Source organism: Empidonax traillii, unplaced genomic scaffold (genome assembly GCF_003031625.1).
Source record: "Empidonax traillii isolate 1590-97213 ecotype Southwest subspecies unplaced genomic scaffold, ASM303162v1 scaffold805:size286791, whole genome shotgun sequence".
Lineage (NCBI taxonomy): Eukaryota > Metazoa > Chordata > Aves > Passeriformes > Tyrannidae > Empidonax > Empidonax traillii.
This window is the reverse complement of record NW_020955998.1, coordinates 143,930-164,865: the sequence shown is the minus strand read 5'-3', so window position 1 is coordinate 164,865 and position 20,936 is coordinate 143,930. Positions and strand designations below refer to the sequence as shown.

Genomic DNA, 20,936 nt, shown 5'->3' with positions numbered 1-20,936 from the left:
ATTTTCACAGGCAAGGCTTCTCTACTGAGTAGTGAGGTCATGTAGGAGAAACAGGTAGAATTTGGGTCAAAACAGTAAATGATAGATTTGTTAAGCCCCACTGAATCTAATAAATGCCACATTAGGTGGAAAAAGGCTTTGGTGTACGGAAGATACATACATTTTTTTGTGTGTTCTAACAGCTTGGAATGTTTTGTTTCCCTGTAGGTAAAGGAAATACTGACAGCCCTGGGTTTGCTGACCTGTGCCAACACGAGGACTGGGAGCCTTTCTGGAGGGCAGAGGAAGCGTCTTGCCATTGCTTTGGAGCTGGTGAACAACCCCCCCGTCATGTTTTTCGATGAACCAACCAGGTACCTCAAGGCCAGGAATTAAAGATAAGGCAAATATTGGTATATACAGCAGAACAGCCCTACAGGAAAGCTATTCACCTCCAAGTCCTTGGAAAAGGCTTGTTTTGTGTTGCCTATAAGCACTGAATAAGGCCACAAGAAATAATTTGATTTGGGTGCTTAGTGCCTTGGGTCACTGCTGTAACTGCCAGACCACGGGACTATAAATAATATTTAAAGGAGACACGAGCTGAAGCAAGAAGGGAGAGAGGAAATTGTTTTCAGATTGTGGCATGAGTTTTCTTTTTCAAGCAAAGGTAGCTTGAATATAAACATTTTAAAATGTGACTCTTAGTAATGAATGTGATCAGTCCTGGAGGAGGCTGGGAGAGCTATAAATATGTATCTATTCATTAAAACTGGGAGAATTTAAACCTGCAGTCTTAAAATGTAAGAAGTCCCTTAAGGCAGCTTTGAGAATACTCTGTTTTTCATTCTCAGGCATGCTTCCAACTTAATTAAAAGACTGATGGAGAAATACAAGCATGAGATTGGCATATGATAAAATTAAACTGCCACAGAGAAAATTTGTAAAAGGATAATAATGAGAGGCCAAGCAGCAAACCCACGTGCTGGTTTTGAGTGGTACCTGTGGGTAACAAAATTCTTTCTTTTCATGCAGTGGCTTGGACAGTGCATCGTGTTTTCAGGTGGTCTCTCTGATGAAGGCTTTAGCCCAGGGTGGCAGGTCCATCATCTGCACCATTCACCAGCCCAGTGCAAAACTGTTTGAGCTGTTTGATCAGGTATTATTCTCAAACTTTCTCTCTATGCATGGTTTAGGTAAATTATATTTTCAAGGCTACACTCTTTTAGTGAAAACGGGAATAACTTTGGTCTATGGCTACAAATCAAATGAAGAAATTAAATAAGAGCAAAACATACTTTTTGGTTATGTTTTTTCCTTCTTCTCTGCCTGTTTCCATTATTTGCATAATATTTTTAGAGCATCTGGCTGCTATGCTTGTGAAATCATGATTATTGTGCTTGTGATTATCGTGCCTTCACTCACCACTGCTCCTGTGCACAGGGCTGTCAGTAAAGTAAATTAGAATAATATAAAAGCAGGAAAGGTTTAATGTCAGTGTCTGCAATGCTGCTGGTAGATAGTCTCATCTTTGAAACATGGGTGTAGATTCAGAAGAGTTTATTCACATGAAATGATAATAATTGAAATTAAGTCAGTCGGAGAACTTTTCTCCAACCTAACAATGGGATGTGGACTGTGTATGTTTAGACTAGATATAAATTTACTTAAGTCTCATTAGGAGATTTAGATTAGACCCTCGAGAGGTGAGAGAAAACCTACTACACCACAGGTGAAGACGCTCTTGCAGATTGCCAGTCTGCCAGGGAGGTTTATTTAAAGTCGATGGTGTGGCTAAAAGTAAGAATAATCAAGCTGTTTCCCATTACTGTGCTATCCCACCTCTCTTTCCATTCCTCATTCACCAGCCTCATCTCCCAGCCCAAAATATCCATAATTAAATGGAAATTAAATGTCTTGACTCTACAGTTCCTTGCCTATTTTCAGCCTATGTCTGAAGCTGGAATTAGTGTGTTTCTGTATTAATGTACTTTAAGTCCTGGAGGGAATATTTGCAGAATTCAAACTTTAAACATTTAATTTTCCACTCGTTATAAGTTCATACAAAAATTAATTTCAAGTGGTGAAAAATCTTCCCAAGGTGTCCTTCCCACATGGACAAGAAGACATCATTAGGTTCACGGATTTGTGTCATACAGGTATCAGGTTCAAATATTTTGATACTATTTCACATTTTTCTTTCTTCCTTTTCTTTTCTTTGCCTTGTTTTCCAGCTCTATGTTTTAAGTCAAGGTCAATGCATTTACCGTGGGAAGGTAACAAACCTAGTCCCTTACTTGAGAGATTTGGGTTTGAATTGCCCAACCTACCACAACCCAGCAGATTTTGGTAAGGACAATTTGAATAGTTCATTTTATTTGGTTTGTGTCAGATTAGTACCTTCAGGGTAATGGGGACCATGGTGTTTGGTACACTTTTGTATGTACATTCTTATGTGCATGTGTACATATAGGTACCAAAATTAAAAATAAAATTATTCAGATTTTTTTTCCTAAGTAATTTGAATGCCATCTAGTGGTGCAGTTTAGTGAGTATTTCTCTCTGATGGAAGTCCAGGTTCAGGAGATGAAAGATAAAGCATATTCTTTAGTGTTTTCATAGTAATTTGTGGCTTCTCAAGGTGGTTCCAGTATTCTGTTGTTCTTAATCTTTAACAATCCCATTGTGGTATCGTAGAGTTAATAACACTGAGAGTTTTATTCAGTGTTGTTTCTTAATTCCAAAGAAGCAGTAAGGACCACAAAAATAGACCTTTGACATTTTTTTTTTATTGCCAGGACCATCCTCTAAAACGAGTCATGTCATTTAACTCCCAGGATGAAGATTTACAGAATGATACATTTAAATTTTGTGTGTATGCATAGGAATTGTGGCATTTTATGGCCTGCTCTAGACAAAGCTTCATTTTCTGCCAGTGCTACAGAATCAATAACAAAGCTTGTAACCGGTCAGCAATGTAAATTAGTAACTTTAAGCTCTGTTTCTCGCAGTTATGGAAGTGGCATCTGGTGAATACGGGGACCAGAACGGCCGCCTGGTCAGGGCCGTGCGGGAGAGGATTTGTGACACGGACTACAAGAGGGATGTGGGTGGTGAGAACGAGCTGAACCCCTTCCTCTGGCACCGGCCTTCTGAAGAGGTATTTTGTGCCTCACAACTGCTGGGTGTGGCTTGAGGCTGGAGGGGAAGGAAGGGAATTTAAATCCTTGGCCAGTGGAGGTTTCTGGGCACATTCAGCTGGTGCTGAGGGTGGGGTTTTGTGAATGAAAACTAAGCAAGGTACTGCAGAGGAAAGAAGTTTATCCTGTGATGTGTTCCTGCAGGATTCCTCCTCCACAGAAGGCTGCCACAGCTTCTCTGCCAGCTGCCTAACCCAGTTCTGCATCCTCTTCAAAAGAACTTTTCTCACCATCATGAGGGATTCGGTAAGACTGCCTTTATAATAATGCTTGTAGCCAAAAGGTCTATTCAGCTGGGTGTGAGATACTGTAATACTCCTCAAAGGTCATGTCCAGCAGCCCATCCGTGAAGATTATCACAGAATTTCAAAGGAAAGAGACTGATCTTCCACTCTTGCTGTTAACTGTACCATCTTCATTGTGAACAACAGCTTTCTTCACAGGGCTCAGAAGCACCTGGCCTAAAAACCCAAAGCTTAAATCCCCTTTGTGCTGGCAGGCTCCTTATACAGTTATTAATCCTACTGAAAAGTGAATGAGAAGTTGTTCTAGTGTGTCAGAGAATTAGGTTTTCCAGAAAATTCAGGATGACAGAAATAATAACTTCAGTGTGATGTAAAGTTAATACTTGAAGTCTATTCTTGGAAACAGACAATTGCTAGATAAAAATTTTGCTTCTCTGAAAAGGGAACATTTCTGTTTTCATACATTTAATATCAAGATGGAGTAAGTGTCATAATGAAATTCTTCATTCCCAAGAAAAAAAACAAACCCAAAACCAAATGTATCTTCCACCTCTTTTCCTAAAAATAAACAACCTCCATCAAAATCCCAAGCCCTGCAGAGTTCATATCTATTCACTGAATATTTTGGGTGCCTAGTTGTTTTGCCAGCACATTCCTTTGCCATAACTTGTTCTCTCTCACTGCTTTACATTTGCATTTGCAATTTACTTTGCATTTGTCAACAAGGATTCATTAAGTTAATGAATTAAGATCATGGGAAACTGCAACTTATTTTCTGATTGAAGAACACTTGTTTTTAATTTTTTTTTTCTGCTCAACTCTAAAGGCTTGCTGTTCCAGATTTTATTTCTTTTTTTCCTCCAAGCCTCTTATAGGAATACTGTGTTTCAGAGAAGGCACAGAAAGCTAATGTATGCCTGGCAACATTAGTTTGGTCTATACAAGCCTGAAAAACCTTTTCTGCTTCTCTTCTGCCCTGGGAAATTTATATTTTAGTCAAAGAGAAGGTTTCCTTCTCCCGATGAATGAGAACCAATGACAGTGTCAGAGTAAGATTTCAGGTTGCAGCATTTGCAGTTTCTGCCTGTATTTATTGGAATAAATATTCATGTGTCTGATGGAAACTGGGAAGCTCGTGGTTCTTCTTGGCTGAAGCCCAGTTTACCATGAAATGAGCATTTCTCATGGCAGGGGGGTTTGGAACCAGGTGATCTCCAAGGTCTCTTCCAACCCAAACCGTTCTACGATTTCTGTGCAAATACTTCTGGACATGAGTACTCCTTTTCTGCGGTCTGTGCGTCTGATTTCAGCCACGTTGCTGTTGTTTTTTAGCCCAGACTTTCTGATCAGAAATACCCCTCTTTCCTTGCTCGTAGGTCCTGACACACCTGCGTATCACCTCACACATTGGCATCGGGCTGCTCATCGGACTGCTCTACCTGGGCATTGGCAATGAAGCTAAAAAAGTCCTCAGCAACTCCGGCTTCCTCTTTTTTTCCATGCTGTTTCTCATGTTTGCTGCGCTCATGCCAACTGTCCTCACCTGTGAGTAGCAGGAGTTCTGTTACATCAGCGTGGAAGGAGGTGCAGAAAGGTGGGAGGGTGTTGGGATGTATCTGTTTTGTGTAAGAGAACATTTGACTTGTGCTTCTACCTCTAAGACAGGTGAGGGGATAAATCTTATACCCACAGAGGCACTGCTGCAAGCTGAGATGAGCTTGGCCAGTGGCATTTCTCTCTCCCTGCTTTTGTTGGTGTTCCTCAGCCCAGACAGTCCTGGGCTGGAATTTCCCCTTGTGCCAAGTGCATTTCAGCCAGTGAGATGAGCTTGTGGTTGGTCCTGGGGAGGATGTAATAATTTCTTTAGGACTTCTGAGTCATGACCTCTACATAAAATCAGTTTATTCATGTGGTGTTAGAAGCAAACTCTCGCAGTGTGGGCTACTTGGGAGCATAGGACTTTTTTCTGGGACTGCTGTTACTTTGGCTTCCCTGTTGGACCAAAAAGGAATAACCAAGCTCTTTAAGTTTTGACACCGCTTTTAGTTGAAAAAATCCTCTTTGAGGGAGGTTCAGAACAACTGAGTAAACTTCTCTGTAGCCTAAACAGTGAGCAACTCTCAGGGCTGAGCTCTTACACTCCATTACAAACCACTGAAACTGTTGCTGCTCTGTCAGAGACCTGAGAGTTCCAGTCCCTCCACAGGACTGCAGCAGTGCAGGATTAGGCATGGATAAACCGTGTTGTTTTGTGCAGCAATACTGCACACTGACAATCCAGCTTAACAATTTGTGTCCTCTGCAGTTCCCCTTGAGATGGGAGTGTTTCTCAGAGAGCACCTGAACTACTGGTACAGCCTGAAAGCCTATTACCTCGCCAAAACCATGGCTGACGTTCCTTTTCAGGTATGTGCTCTACTCTTCAATACCACAAGAACCATTTAAGCTCATGACAAGCCCACTTGCCAGGAAGATTGGTACTAGTGTTTTATCCATCTGAAAAGTGGACAAACTAACTGTCCATACGTGCCTGCTGAAGCTTCAGGCCCGAATCAGAAGCACCCTAAGAGTGCAGGACTTCACAAAAGCTGAGACCTGACCCAATACTCTTTTCATAAATAGATGACCATCTCTGCTTTTTTTGCAGAAGGGGAATTGAGAAAGGCTGTAAGTGAGCGGAATCTGTTTTCTAGTGCCCAAGTAAGATAGATATCACAGTCTGTGGCAGACTCTCTTCAGCTATGTCGTGTAAAGGAAAGACTGAGCCCTGTAGGTTAATTAGAACTCCCCATGTTTTTGTCTTACTCAGAGTTAAGAGCAAATGTTTGGCTTTAATGGGCTAACTCTGGGTGTATCTCCCTGCAGATCATGTTTCCCGTGGCTTACTGCAGCATTGTGTACTGGATGACCTCACAGCCATCTGATGCTCTCAGATTTGTCCTCTTCGCAGCCTTGGGGACCATGACATCCCTGGTGGCTCAGTCCCTGGGCCTTCTCATAGGTGCAGCCTCTACATCCCTCCAGGTACTGATGGTGTTCTGTGGTCTCACAGGAACCCTGCTGTCTCCCAACACCAAGCCTGCTGTGACTGCTGCTGTGTCCCCAAGATACTTGTTGAGAGGTGACAAGCAAAAAGTTGTCGTGGTCTGATGGAGCTCCTACAACTAGTAGGAGGGTTTAGGAATAGGAGAGCGACCCCTTTCCCTCCACTAACAGCACCTCCTCCTCACGAGAAATTTCATAAGAAAAAAGAAATCAGTAATTTTCTTGTGTTCAGAACTGCGATAATTTTGAGGAGTAGCATTACTCGCAAGAGTGATAAAAAAGCAAGGTAACTTTTATTTTTTTGCTTCCTTTCTGATGAAAAACTATTTGTTTTCCCCACAGGTGGCAACGTTTGTGGGCCCAGTTACTGCCATCCCAGTTCTTCTCTTCTCTGGGTTTTTTGTCAGCTTTGATACCATCCCAGCATACCTCCAGTGGATGTCCTACATTTCCTATGTCAGGTACTGCTAGGGAGGCCTTCAACCTCAAATCTGGAAATGCTTTTGTTTGCTCTTTGTTTGCTTGCCTTTGCTTGGTTGGTTGGTTATTTTGGGTGCCAGAGAGACTGTTCACAGCGCGTTCTTTTAAGAGTATAAACGTATATATGATGTGAACCACATCATGTCACTGCATTCTATGTTCTATGTGTTGTGAAATAAAAATGAACAGGTTATTGGCCACAAGTCCATGTCAGTCCCTTTGAAGTCAGTGGGACTCTTCCTGGATTTTGCAGTAGTGGATTTCTGAAATAATAGGGACAGTATCCCCAACTGAGAAATTGGTGCCAGCCCCTCATGCTGAGAGAAAATGTTGTAAAAATCACTGCTGTATCCTAGACAGACTATGTTTTTGAGTTTTCCAGTAGCACTTCCTCAAGAGACATGGGATTTGTGTCACTTGTAATTTAAACTTGTGTTTTAAGATCCATAGGCCCCTTATATCCCATCTATGCCTGTCACTCTCACTGTCTGACACAGCTACCCTAAGATGGGACAATTCTCACCAGGAAACCTCTGGGTAGTTTACACTAGACACTGAAATGTTTACAGCTGTAATTAGGAGGGGTGTATTTTCCCATCCCTCTTTTCCTCACTCTGCCCAAACTGCACTATTACTGGGAAAACCCAAGCAAAAATACCCTCCCATTTGGCAAGTGAGGTCTTACAGAGAGACACTTCAAAGATAACAATTCTGCACCCCCTCAGTTAACACCGAGAATTCAGGGTGAGGCCTCAGGCCCATGTGGGGGCTCCTGAAGCTGGAGGCAGATGTCACGTGCATGGGATCCACGATGGCTTTTCTGCTTGGAAAAATCAAATGCTGACTGCCACCCAGTGCCAGGGGAGACATGGGAGAGTTGTTAGTGAAACCACCAGTGCACGGAGGGAAATGGAAGAAACATTCCAGATTGATGCTGGTTTTAAATATTTCTGACTTCTAACCATAATTGTATCCTTATTGCTTATTTAGAAAGGAAAGTAAATTAATGATGTCACTTTTAAAAAGGAGATTTCTGGCTATGAGCTGAAATTGGGCTGCTTTCTGTTTTAACATTTTCCTTTGGAGAAACTAATTTGAAGCATTTAAAGGCACAACTCATGCCCTTGTTCCACCTTACGCAAAATGCCAGTGACGTGTCATGTGCTTGATTGTAACAGGGATAGAACTTTGCCCCAAGACATGTGTCAGAATGATATATTGAACCACCCAGTGTTTCAGATGAGCCCTCACAGGGATTGTGTTGCTGGAGTGTTTCTGAACAGATCACCAGGACTTTTCCCTGTAATCCATCCTTCTTCTTTCCAGATACGGGTTCGAAGGAGTGATTCTCTCCATCTATGGACTGGATCGGGAAGATCTGCATTGTGACAAAGATGACACTTGCCACTTTCAAAAATCAGAGGCCATCCTGAAAGAACTGGATGTAGAAAATGCCAAACTTTACCTGGACTTCATTGTTCTCGGAATTTTCTTCTTCTCCCTCCGCCTGATTGCCTATTTCGTTCTCAGATACAAAATCCGAGCGGAGAGGTAAAGGAGAAGCAGCAGCTAAACCAATGCAGTAGGGAGATCTTTAGACATGCAATAGAGGGCACTTGACATTGTCTCACTGTGGCAGGCTGGTCCCCAGTGCCCAGCCTGATGCTGTTCTGACCGAGCCCACGGAGAGCCACAATGGGATAGTGGACATACAGTGTTAAGCCAATCAGTCCAGTTGGGTTGGGTTGGGTCATGTTTTCATTACACTTTCTAGCTTTAACTAGGAAGAAGAACTAGAAGGGAATTTTACACCACAGAGCATCAAAACCGAGGCAGTGTAACTGTAATGAAAAACCTGCCTGCAGGAGCTTTCCTTATGAAAACCAATTCCGGGGTAAGGTCACTGGGATATTAGTCCTGGTAGCCAGAATAGTATAATGTCCTCTCTAGTTGACAAGGTAATGAGGTGCAAAACGAGGAATGCAATGAAAATAGGATTCTCTCATCTTTTTAAATCCAGAGTTTCATCTTTGCGGTTTTCTATATATTATTTTGCAATTCTTTTCCACAGAATTACCCCTCCTGGCCAAAAGTCTGTAAATGTATTAATAAGGTAAAGACATCTTTTTAATATGGATACTTTTTTAAAGCAAACCTGAAGTGATTCAAGTAATTATTTTTGTTTCTGTCTGAATTTAGAATTCTGGTGCTTTACTTGTCGAGCTGGTCTCATATCTGAAAACTGTAGTGATAAGAGGAAAAGGCAGATTCTGAGTCTGCACTAAACCTGTGGTCCTGTTTGGAAGCATCCCTGAATAGCACACGCAGTTAGACATGTTCAAGCTGTCACTGAATGGTTGAAAAAAAACACATTATTTTGCAGTGTCTTTTAAATCCTTGGTATTTGTGATATTCGAAATACTAACTCCGCTCATTATCTGTTTGATCTACCTCCTGTGAATATAAAAAATCAAAGCGCTCCAAGGTTCATTTTTTTTCTTAAATTGTGAAAGCAGAATCTGTCCCTGAAGTGATTGTTAAAGCCTGATGGAGTGCAAGAGCTGTCCAGAGATCAAAGCTTGGGGTACTGTTAAAACATTTGTGACTGCCTCATACAGTGCAGTCATTTTGTCTGCAACACACTGTGTAGAACTCTCCTCAAACATACAAATGACCTTGTAATCCTGCAGATCTAATTACGCCAAGTAGTTCTGTTCTCATCCTGAAGTCCACGTGCACAACATGGGAATCGATAGCAAATTGATCTAAGCATCCTTGAAACTGTTGTTTTGTGTATCTCACCTTTGTAAATTTGGCAGGGGGGATTCTGGTTCCAAGCTGATGTGAATTTTGTCACCGATTTTGATGGGTTTGGACTTTCAAATCTAAGTGAAACCACGGGGCCCATACTCGTGTTGGGCACCTTGGTGAACTGCAGCGCAAATTCCGCCACCTTCTGCCATTCCCGTGAGTTTATCTTGGTGTCCCAAACCTCTGAGTGAGGCCTACATGCTCTGTAAATGCTTTATTCCTGTCAGAATGCTGAAGCCTCGTAGGCTGGAAGCAGCTCAACGTCAGCGGAACATGCAGGAGTTCAACAGCTCGTGGCAGTAGAGTAGATAAGAGAGACCTCGTGCATCTGCTGGCCCCCAGCAGCCACAATTCATGAACTGTTTTCAAAGGCTCCATGGCTACGTCCACACTAGTGAAATAAACAGTGCCAGGGCCAGCTCTGTTAGTCCTCAAACGACTGGGGCTGATAGGAACGGTCCGTGTACTGACTTCTAAACAGAGCCATTGTCTGGAAAAGCTCTGGCTGTGCTGGGCTGCAGCTCTGCCATTGTTTCCCAGTTTTCCTGGCCTGTGCCCAGGCTCTGTTTAATTTACCAATGCAGACCAGGTATATCTGTTAAACTCAGGACATTTGAATTAAGCCTGTGTTCTGCAAGACTTTAAGTCAAGTCATATATTTTAGGAAGGTTTGCTGAACTTTCCCTGACAGTAAGACTGGCCTTTGAAAGCAAGGTCAATCTTCAGTGTAGAAGAAAATCAAAATCCTTTCACAGCCTCTTTGCATAATTTTTGTTGCTGTTTTTTTCTCTCCAGAAAGCTTTTGTACAGATCTGCAGCTTTTCCAGGCATAATCACAGGCAGGTATGGCTGTCAGATTTGAGAAATTAAGAATTTTAGCTATTCTAAATAATACTCATAACTGTGAACAGTTTGTAAATAATTCACGAGTCTGAAATCCCTCGGCACAGCGTGCCTTGATTATTTCAAGGCTCTCAAAGTGTTTGTGAATATTTTACAGGCAGTTCAAACACTGTTTGCAGGCAGACAAAAGACTCCATTTGCCAAATGACTCTTTGGTTGCACACCGCTGGTCCAGCTGCAGGCTGGCTGAGCGCGAGGGAGTGTGACATCCTGGGCATTGAACACCTTCAGGGCTCATGTGCTGTGTTTACCAGCTCCATTTACCAAATACCACACTGAAAATCCCTTGCAGTGTTCCAAAGGAGGCCACTTTGGTGACCACCCCCGACACCAGTGACTTACGCGATGCCGTTTTTCTCCCACCCAGACCAGTTTAGCAGTACGAGTTCCTTGGATGCTGCCTCGTTATCTGTGCCTGTTCCTCTGTCTGTAGAACTCCTCATCTTACCTCTTCAGTCTGCAGCACGTCCCCCTGTACTGTAACTTTGCATTGTGTTATGGTAGCCAAAAGTCTGGTCCAGGCGGGTGTTCCTAAGAAAATGCGGGCTCTGGAATATTTTTCTGTCACTCCTTTTTTTTTTTTTTGTTAGATACGCTTTTCCCCAGCCATCTGCTGACAGCACTTAGCTGGAAGTTACTATTCTAAAGAACACTTTCAGACTATAGTATCCCAGTAAAGAAATAGTTCTCTGGGAACTCAGTGGTACTCATAGATGAAATAATCATTCTTTCTCTCCTTAGCTTCCAAATTAACTAATGATCTCTCTTCTGTCGCTACTGCAGGGCAGAAGTATTTAAAATCCATCCCAATTATGTTTTCATATACTGCAAAGATTTTTAACATAGGCTGGCTTTTTTTCTCTTTATGTGGAAATAAATTCTAACCGGCTGGTGTAAAATGCAGTCCTATTCATTTGAGGCTGTTGCGTTAAGCGGCACATTGTGAAGCTCTGGAAGCTTCACATAGAAGAATAATAAGGCCAGCAAGGTTCTAAAGTCTTCAAATCCTCAATCTGTATAGCCATATATAAAGAGCCATGAATGGTTTGAAATCAATGCCATTTTTACCATTTGAATCAGTCACAGTCTGACTAAAAAGTTGCATAAGAGGCTAAAGTTTTCTAAAGGTCACTTGAAGACTGAATGTATGATTTCTGCGGGGATTGCAGGAAGACTTTAGTGTCCTGTTGGCCTCCTTGTTATATTTTGACTTGTTTTGACCTGTTGCTTTGGTTACTATGTGCATCAGTTAAGTCTTTAGGAGCTTCATATTCTTCTTGTCGTTTTTTCTTTGTGGAAACTTGCATATAATCTGAAACACCCTGGAAGTTCTTAAAAACAAGTTGAAACATTATTATTTACAATTGAATAAAAGATTTTGGAAAGCAGATTCTACCCATAAGAGACTGAGAAAATTTCATCTTTATAGGTCAAAGGGAGTAACAGAAGACTGGTGCTGAAATGCTCTTCACTGCTTAGAATTTGGAGCCCAAGTTATTGATTTTTATTAAAAGAGAGGAATATGTAGACATGTAATAGGAGAGCTGGTTATGTAAGTGGGAGATATTGAACACTGGAGTCCAAGTACTGGACGTATCAGGGGACTGACAGTTCAGTTTACTCTTTTGTGTCAAAGTCTGTGTTGTCAACGGAAATGAATGTTTTACTAAACGTTTGTTCCTGGAAAGACGTGTGGCATATACTGACCTGTGATCCTCACAGAGGAGATCTTACCTGTCCTATTCACACAACCATAGATGGGTGGTTTTGATTCTGAGGATCCAGGAACCATGGGGAAGGGAAGCAAAGCAGATACCCTGGTGGGAGTCTGTTACAGACCACCCAGCCAGGGTGAGGAGGCAGGTGAAATGCTCTGTGAGAAGTCTGGTGATCTGAGCAGAGAAAGGCTGGTGGGTGATGTGATGCCTTGGGCACATCATGAAATGACAGAGCTTTTGGTTCTTGCGAAAATAAGGAGGGGGATGAGCAGAACTGCTGCCTTGGACTTCTGAGGGCAGACTTTGGCCTGTTTGGGAACCTGGCTGGCAGAGTCCCCTGGGAGGCCATCCTGAAGGGCAGAGGTCCCCAGGAAGGCTGGAGGCTCTTAAGAAGGAAATCCAAAAGATGAGCCAGCTGGGAAGAAAACCAGCCTGGTTGAGCAGAGAGCTTTGGTTGGAACTCAGGGAACAAAATAAGAGTGTATCACCTTTGGAAGAAGGGTCAGGCAGCTCAGGAGGACTGCAAGGATTCTGTGCGGTTATGCAGGGAGAAGTTAAAAGGGCCAAAGCCCAAACAGAACTCAATCTGGCTCCTGCTGTAAAAGGCAATGGAAAATGTTTCTGTAGATACAGCACTAAGGAGAATGTCCATCCTTTACCAGATGCCATTTTCCTACCAGAACAGCCCGACAGGGTGCAATTTGCTCAGGAATTTCTTTCCTTTAGTCCTGTGTGGAGATGCATTTATAAAGCATGATCACGTGAAAAGCTGTTGGGAACTAGAAGTGGGCAGAAAATGACACCATGTCATATCCTCTGCAACAGTTTGTGACAGGCTGATCATCATGGTGCCTGTGACACCGCCACACAGCACTAGTGAGTGGGTAAATTAAGTGCTGAGTGTCACTGAAGTCAGTCATCAGCTCTGCTATTAGTGGACTGGGGCAGTAGAATTTTCAGGGATCAGCTCCTACTGTCCTCCCCTTAAATACTCGTTTCCATAATACATATATCCACAATAAAAAGTTGTTGTAGGGTATCCCACTGAGTGTTTTTTATAGTCCCACATATCACTGTTGATATTACAAGTCCAACAGTTGCAGGTTGGACCCGCAAGCACAGCAAGTTTCATTTTAATTCTGTTTAATACTTTGTTTCTGTACATACTTCACATAGAGTTTCTGAAGGAGTAATAGCACAAAATGTACCTTCAGTGTTTTTGTTACTTTGGCGTCTTAAGATGCACTATGATTTTCTGCAGTTGTCAACTGTAGAACTTTCCTTCAAGAGGTTTGGATTTCTGTTGAGACCTGTTGCCAGCACAGTGAAACAGAGGGTGAACAGTCAAAATGTGTCTCCCCTGGCACAAGACATGCCCGTGGCTCAGCCTGCGTTCTCTGCGCTGTTTATGCCTTCAAAATCCAATCAAGCTTTTGTCAACCCATTTGCTTTCTGGAGGCTTCCATGCAGCTCAGCCCATGCCTGCCAACTGCTTGTGTCCTTACTGCCAGGTATTTGTGGTTGCTGTCCACCTGAGGGGGAGGGGGGTGTGTGAAAATGAGCTGCTTGGGAGCACTGTGAGATAGTTAGAGGTGGAGGGATGGCTCTTAGGCTTCTCTGAGCTACCAAATACCCAGTGTGCTGGATCTCTGGGTGTGCTTTACTCTTTCAAGAAGAAAAAAAAAAACAAAACCAGAAACTAAAATGTCCTTCTAAGCAGATTGTAAGGCAACATGGATGTTTTTACTTCTAAGGTTGACACGGTTTTCTACTTCAGTGACATCTGTGATGTCTTTTTTCCTGACCCCACTGTAGCTTATTTTAGTAGCCCATTGAAGGTAATCATTATACAAACTCCTTCCTATTGTTTCCTGACTTCAGTGATAATTGAACCAACCTTTAAAAATGTGAATTAGTTGTTGAACGATTTTTTTAAAAATATGGGAAAAATACTCTTAAATTACAGTATAAGTAAATTAAATTTAAGAAGATTACACTGATATATCTAAAAAGGAGACAGCAAGTCCTGCAGTGGAGCCAAGCCTTTACCTGTGTCAGCAAAGATTTGTCAAACACCTTATCTGAGTCAGTTGACCTTATTGTGAGATACTGCCCTTGAATCTGTTACTGAATTATTTAACATTTGGTTCTTTTGTTTTCAAAGCAAGAGTCAATGCAAGGTATGATTTTAAATCAGCGTGCTGAAGTGTGCATATTCTGTATATCTAATATGTCATTGTTGTCTCTTGTTTCTGTAATGCATTTGCATTACTATGAATCAATTTTATTATGCTTCTCTAGAGACTATCGCTGCCTGCACGCTGTGATATATTTGCACTGTTGTAGATATATATATATACATATATGTAATTATATTATATAAACCATGTCTTTTTCAGGTTGCTTGTTACCTTTGTAGTTTTACGCTTTACTGGTACAGTGGACCTGAGTGAAAAAAATGTGGGATGTGGGGCATTCTGATGATATATCACAGTAATAGAGAAATCTTTGTATATTTCTGTATACTTAATACCTGTAAGAAGAGATTTGTATGTGCATTATTTTCCAAACTAGGGCTTTGTTTTCTGAGACTAGAGAACATTTATGATAATGTAACAAAAAAAAAAAAAATTAAAAAATCAAATAAAGTGTTATTATTTTCAGAGAGATGCCTTTGTGCCTGTTCTCTCCCAGAGGGAAGAGCCGGGTGTGTTGGTAGTGATAACATTTTTGCTGCTTGATTCTGACAGTTAAAATCCTTAAAAACTTTAATTGTAGTCACACTGGGGGTTGAAATGGTCTTAAAGGTCCCTTCCAACCGAAACAGGGGTGCTTGTCTGAGAAACCCTACACAATTTAAGGACTTCCTGAACCACTGGAATTAATAAGCTTTATAGTTTCATCCATCTTTGATGGCTGTTCATCTTCTCTGTGCTACCTGCAAGTGTCAACAGATGTTCCCCATGCTCTTGCATTACAGGAGGCAGCAAAGGATCATTCCCTGTTTACCTCCTGCTTGGCTCTCTGGAATGCATGAATTTCTTTCTCCCTTCTTCCCTGCTGAAGAGAAACCATGTTTTACTCTGCCAGTCACACCTTTTCAATCCCCGTTTTACCAAACAGTGTTCAGCCACATCTGTGCCGTGTTCCTCTGCAAGCTTTTGTGCATTTCTGTCACCATGAAAACCTTCAGGAGTTTAAAAAAACCCAATATTTTTCCTGTCATATTTCTCCTGGAGATCCATGTTGGCTAGGAAATGACCTGCTTGCTGTTTCTGCTGGGCTGCTGCTTCCTAGTGCACCGGTAGGGAAATTCTTGGGCAGAAAACTCGACCTGCGTAGGGCCTGACAAACTGCAGTGTCTGCAGGAGGCTCCAGAGCTGGTGTCCTGTGCTTTGCCACATATTTGGGTTGGCTGGGTGGCTTTTCATGCAGCTTTAAGGCTGTTTTGTAGTGTTTGTGTGTTGGTCTCAAAGCCAAGCCTAGGCAACATTGCTTGTGCCATCCCTCCTGACCATCAGAGAAACAAAATTACCTGCCTTGGTCACCACAGTTCGAGGATAACAGCCCTAATTTTTACAAGTTAATTAAGTGTCTGATCATGAAGAACATCAGCACTGATGCTTAAAGGATGACTTGTCCTAAGGATGCAATAGGATTGCCTATTCAAGACATTTTTCTAATTATAACAGAGATCATACTTTATGTTACGTTTTATAGGCCTGCAAATAAGACCAGGCTGGAGAATTATGGCCCCTAAAACAAAATGCCTCCCTGTGCCAACTGTTATCCTCAGATCAGGAAGGGAAGGGGAGGAACAGTAGCCCTTCATAGCCTCAGTGGCAACGTAAATTACTTTCAAGTATTTTATATCACAGTTAATGCTATGAAATAAGCCAACCATAAACTTCTCATTAGCAACGCTGCAAAAATTAATGCACCTCACATGCAGTTACCGTCCACTGTGTACTCCAAATGGATTCATAAAAAATAAAGTGTCTGTAAACAGAGGAAATTTTATGCCGTGCTTTCTGATAGCTATCCTTGTAAAACCTGCTTTGGAATGCGGCTTGAAAGGCACGGGAAGACAGGGAAGGGGGCTACGGTAAGAAAGGTGGCCTCGTTGAGCATGGGAGGGTACAGGGATCTGAGCAGGGCCCAGGTGAGCAACGAGCAGCTGCTGTGCTGTCAGTTGTTCGCACTGGCACCCTCCCTTGGGAGAGCCTTAATGAAGTGCTCGGTGGGGAAGTGTGTGTTGCCAGCTCTATTTAGGGGAGAAAAGCTGTCAAGGGCTGGATTAGTCAAATTGACACTAATTGCGTGGATTTCTGTTATTTAGTGCATTTGGAATTTCACAGCCTCATTTGGTTTCTTTTATGTTGCTTGTTTTTTTTTTCTGCGCCTGGAAGGTTTTGTCAAGACCTGTGGATTTTGTTATGCACTGTTAACTTCGTGTGATGGCATTGCCGGATTCCTGATGTTCCAGTTTTGCGCCTGTGCCCTCACACACATGGGAAGGATGAGAAGGAAGTCAATACTTGATCTTTTCCACAGGTGGAAAATATTATCAAAGCATGAAGCTGATCCATTGTCAGCCTCTGATTGCAGAACACTCCATGGAGTTGCACTGTTCATACTTAATTCTTTCTAGCACAATTATTTTCTTACTCCACTGCCCATTCTGCTCTGCTGGGCAGGTGGAATACAGCCCCACCTGTTCCTAGAACCTTCTTGCTCATCCCCATGGCATTTGTAGAGCCAAATATGAAGAAGATTTTATGGCTTCATCAGGAGTCTTAAAGGTCCTTTTTGTCTTTCTCCTGTATAAGTATCAGGCAGGAACCCCAAAGTACTTAGAGAAGAAACAAAAGTGACAACAAGGCTTTTGATTTTGCTTCTTCTGTTTGTCAGAACTAATATTCCGTGTCTGGATGAAGTGTCCCTTGGATGGGGTGTAATGCCAAGCCTGAAAAAGGGGAAAAAGCAGGGAAAATCCTACTTTGTGGCAGGAAGGAGATGGATTTTACTTACCAAATTTAGCTTTCAGGAAGCTTTCTGGAACATCACAGGCCAGAACAACTGAACTGATGAAAACTACTTTTAAACAATCATCAGTCCACTCCAGTGGTGAGTCAGACCTAACAAACTTACATGGGCTTTGAACCTGAAGAATTTCCTAGAGTTTCTGCAACAAGTTCAACAAAAAAGTTGTTAGGCTCAGCTGCAGTGAAACATTTCGATTCAAAACTTCCAAAGTTTCATTTCAGTTGTGGTATTTTAGTATTAAATCCTTCAAAATTTCTGCTTACCAAAACAACCTTTGATTATGCTCAGAGATGGAAGCACGTGTGGAGGGAAGTCTGGGAGTCCTAATTCTGAGACAGATGGGACCAGGACCCTGCAAGAGCCTGTCTTTGTCTAGTATTTTCTCCAAGGGGGATTTCTGGGTGCCACAAAGGGTATGCAAAGGCTGCTCACAAAGCACAGGAAGTTATCACAGCTAGATTAAGAGACACATTTGTCTCTAGCAGAAAAATACTTTGTTTTCTTACCCTGCCCACCTCTGGTAAATGGAAATTTTATGACATGAAATTTTATTAAATGAAAAAAATGGAAATTCTGCCATTCACTGGCAAGAGAAGGAGCAACCTAAGACAGCAAACACTTAAATAAACCACTGTCCTCTGTTGTATCCTCTGTGAGTGCTACTGAGTTGGTTCTAGCACTTGAATGCACTCTGCTTTGCAGCACACCTTTTATTGCAAAGTCTGGCTGGCTGGCTGTTGTCTTCTAGTGCTGAGGACGCATTTGTAGTCCCACTGTGTACCTGGTGGGGTGTACTGGGACAGGGACCATCCATGCTCTCTAAGGTACTCAAGCAGTCACTGTCTCGTGTACCAACACTGGCAGCTTTCAAACGCTTTAGAAAAGTCTATAGAATAACAATAGACTGTTCTGCCCAGGGAGGACTTTTGTTTCTGGCAGATTTTTTTCTTGGGGAAACTCACCTGGGAGCTTCTGAAAGCCTCACCTGAGCTCTGCTCTTCAGGAAGGTTTTGCAATCCACACCTTAGAGCAGTGATTTTCCCCTTTTGGATTTAGTCTTGCAGTGAGGGCAATCTCCTGGAAACTGAATCTGCATCTTGAGGTCATGATTCTGCCTGGGATGTCCTGACTGACATCCTGACACAGGAGTCAGGTTTGTTTCCTGTGTTTTACCTCCTGCTTTCCATGGTCGTGTTTTCAAGTTTCCGCAAAACCAGTAACTTGCCAGAGACCTGTGGCAGCACCATGTGATTTAGCTGCTCTCAGTAGAGGAAGATTTCAGTTTCCATATTCTTTTTCACTTCAGTTTAGCACCTTGTCTGAAACCTTCCTTCTGAACACTATGAACACTTCCTTCTGAAGCTCTGCCAGAGGAGTGTGTGATAATTGCTGTAGCAGGATGCAAACCCTTCCCAGAGACATTTGGGGCTGGGATGTGAATTAAGTGGGCACATTAAAAAACACGTTTTTCGAGGTGTTTGCAGTTACATCCCTTTTTCACATGGCTACAGGTTTCCTCTTTGTTGCTAGCACCCATCTGCTCTGAGCTCCTTCTCTGTCCTACTTTTCTCCCCTGTTATTTCTCCAAGTCAGCCAAGTACAGCTTTCTTCCACCTCTTCTAAACGAATGATTTCTGAGACCTTTCCCTTGGCTACAATCGCTTTAAAGACCGGTGGAATATTTTCACTCCCTGGAGAACCACAGGCAATCAGTCTGCAAGGTCAAACACATTTTATTCATCCTTTATTAGAAGCTGAAGCATTGGTTGCAGTCAGCTGCCACGGTTGCAGTTTAGGACTATTGGGCATTTGCAATTTTAAACGTCATTCACTGCCTAAATGGCCTCATCAGCACAAAGCCTTTGTGCCCCAAATTGACACAATTGGGTTCCTGTTACGGTAGCACCTTGGCTGACGAAAATCGCATCACTGACTTACTTTTTTTCCCCCCCTCCAGAAAAGTACTCAGAACTTTGTTTACCTATTCAGGGCCTCACTGTGCAGTGACGTGGGCGCGCAGGTAGAGCTGCAGATTCAAAAAGTAAGCCTTCTTTTGGGCTTCTGATATTTGCTTGTTAAAACTCGTTCACGTTTGTGACAATCCTGCATTTTGACAGACGAAAGGCCTCAATATGTGCTTATCCATCACCTCTCCTTAGACGACCCTTTGGGTCACTGTTGGACAGAGGGCTCAAAGGGCCTCACTCAGGACCACTGTTCATAGGGCCACAAGGTGATTGGTTTTAGCCATCAGTAAATTTCAATCCTGGCCACAATCCAGGTCAGTAGATATTGGAATTTTCCTCAAAAAATCAAAAAACAATAATACTGCTCTTCTCAGGCCATTATTCATACAAAAAGGAGGTTTCATGGCTATTTGCTGGAAAATAGGAGCTCATTAGACAACAGATGTTCTGGGAGCACACAGTGCTTCTGGTAAGCTCAAGGGGAGTTTAACTGCCCCAGTGCCATTAATCAAGGCCAAGGTCTAATGAGCATTCCTGGCATCATAGGGCAGCCTGAGGAAGGAAATGAGGAATGTACCCCCACAAGGTGTTTTTTGGTCTCTGATGGCTGCGAATGTGGCCCATGGACACCGACTCAAGTGAGGGGAGCACTCAGAATGACCCTGAAGGGGAGCAGAGGAAGGTCCCTCCTTTTGTAGCCACATCTCTGCAGGTCCTGCACACTCCTCTTCAGTGTGCATTCCTGCTTTGGGATCTCCCTTTGCTCTGCCTTGGCTCTGCCTCTCATCTTCTCCCAACAAGACTCCTGTGAAGGCCCTGTTACGTGGTGAAGTCACCTCGTTGTGGCACCAGGCTTTGCAGTGCAGTATTACCGTGATGACACTGCGCTTAGGCCTTCTGAATTCACCTGGGCTACAGCACCAAACCTTCCCTGGCAAACACCTGCAAAGACCTTCAGCAGACTGGCCAGTTTGTTGCTCACATTGCAACCAATATCCTATCATACTATGATAGGATACCAATATCTTATCTATGTTACTATCCAATCATATTATAACCAATTCAAATCGTATTACTGAGCCTTTGGAAGTGGTTTATGAATGACTGATTTTTACCTGTTCGGCTAAACATGCTTATCACAACGGTGGGCTGACATAAATCTCTAAGGAGGCATGTTAAGGAGAGAGTTTTTTACAGTGGGAGTGGTAAAACACTGCAACAGGTTGCCCAGGGAAGTGGTAGATGCCCCACCTCTGGAAAAGTTCAAGGACGGGTTGGATGGGGCTCTGAGCAACCTGGTGTAGGGGAAAGTGTCCCTGCTCGTTGCAGGGGGTTTGGACTAGGTGACCTTTAAAAGTCCCTCCAAACCAAACCATCCTATGATTCTCTGTGTCTCCACCCTTTTTTCTGTCCTTGCAGCACAACCTTGTTCTTCCCTGCTAAGCCCTGAGCACGCATTGCTGCCCCAGCAGTCTCGTGTTACCCATCTTGTTCCCCAACAAGATTTCTTAGAGGTTCACCAGTGCCTTTAAAGTCTCTTCA

The 20,936-nt window shown here is 42.7% G+C and overlaps 1 protein-coding gene across 2 annotated transcripts in view; it reads left to right on the top strand.

Moving 5' to 3' along the window:
* Positions 1 to 15,043, top strand: part of ABCG1 (ATP binding cassette subfamily G member 1) — a 52,784-nt gene extending 37,741 nt beyond the window's left edge. For both annotated transcript variants that reach the window (XM_027901693.1, XM_027901694.1), the window contains exons 6-15: positions 208 to 353; positions 1,015 to 1,138; positions 2,214 to 2,328; positions 2,991 to 3,139; positions 3,324 to 3,425; positions 4,801 to 4,969; positions 5,730 to 5,830; positions 6,290 to 6,448; positions 6,812 to 6,930; positions 8,276 to 15,043. In XM_027901693.1, coding sequence (XP_027757494.1) covers positions 208 to 353; positions 1,015 to 1,138; positions 2,214 to 2,328; positions 2,991 to 3,139; positions 3,324 to 3,425; positions 4,801 to 4,969; positions 5,730 to 5,830; positions 6,290 to 6,448; positions 6,812 to 6,930; positions 8,276 to 8,504 — 1,413 coding nt within the window. In that variant the 3' untranslated portion in view covers positions 8,505 to 15,043. The remainder of the gene's footprint in view (positions 1 to 207; positions 354 to 1,014; positions 1,139 to 2,213; positions 2,329 to 2,990; positions 3,140 to 3,323; positions 3,426 to 4,800; positions 4,970 to 5,729; positions 5,831 to 6,289; positions 6,449 to 6,811; positions 6,931 to 8,275) is intronic.
* Positions 15,044 to 20,936: the final 5,893 nt, after the last annotated feature.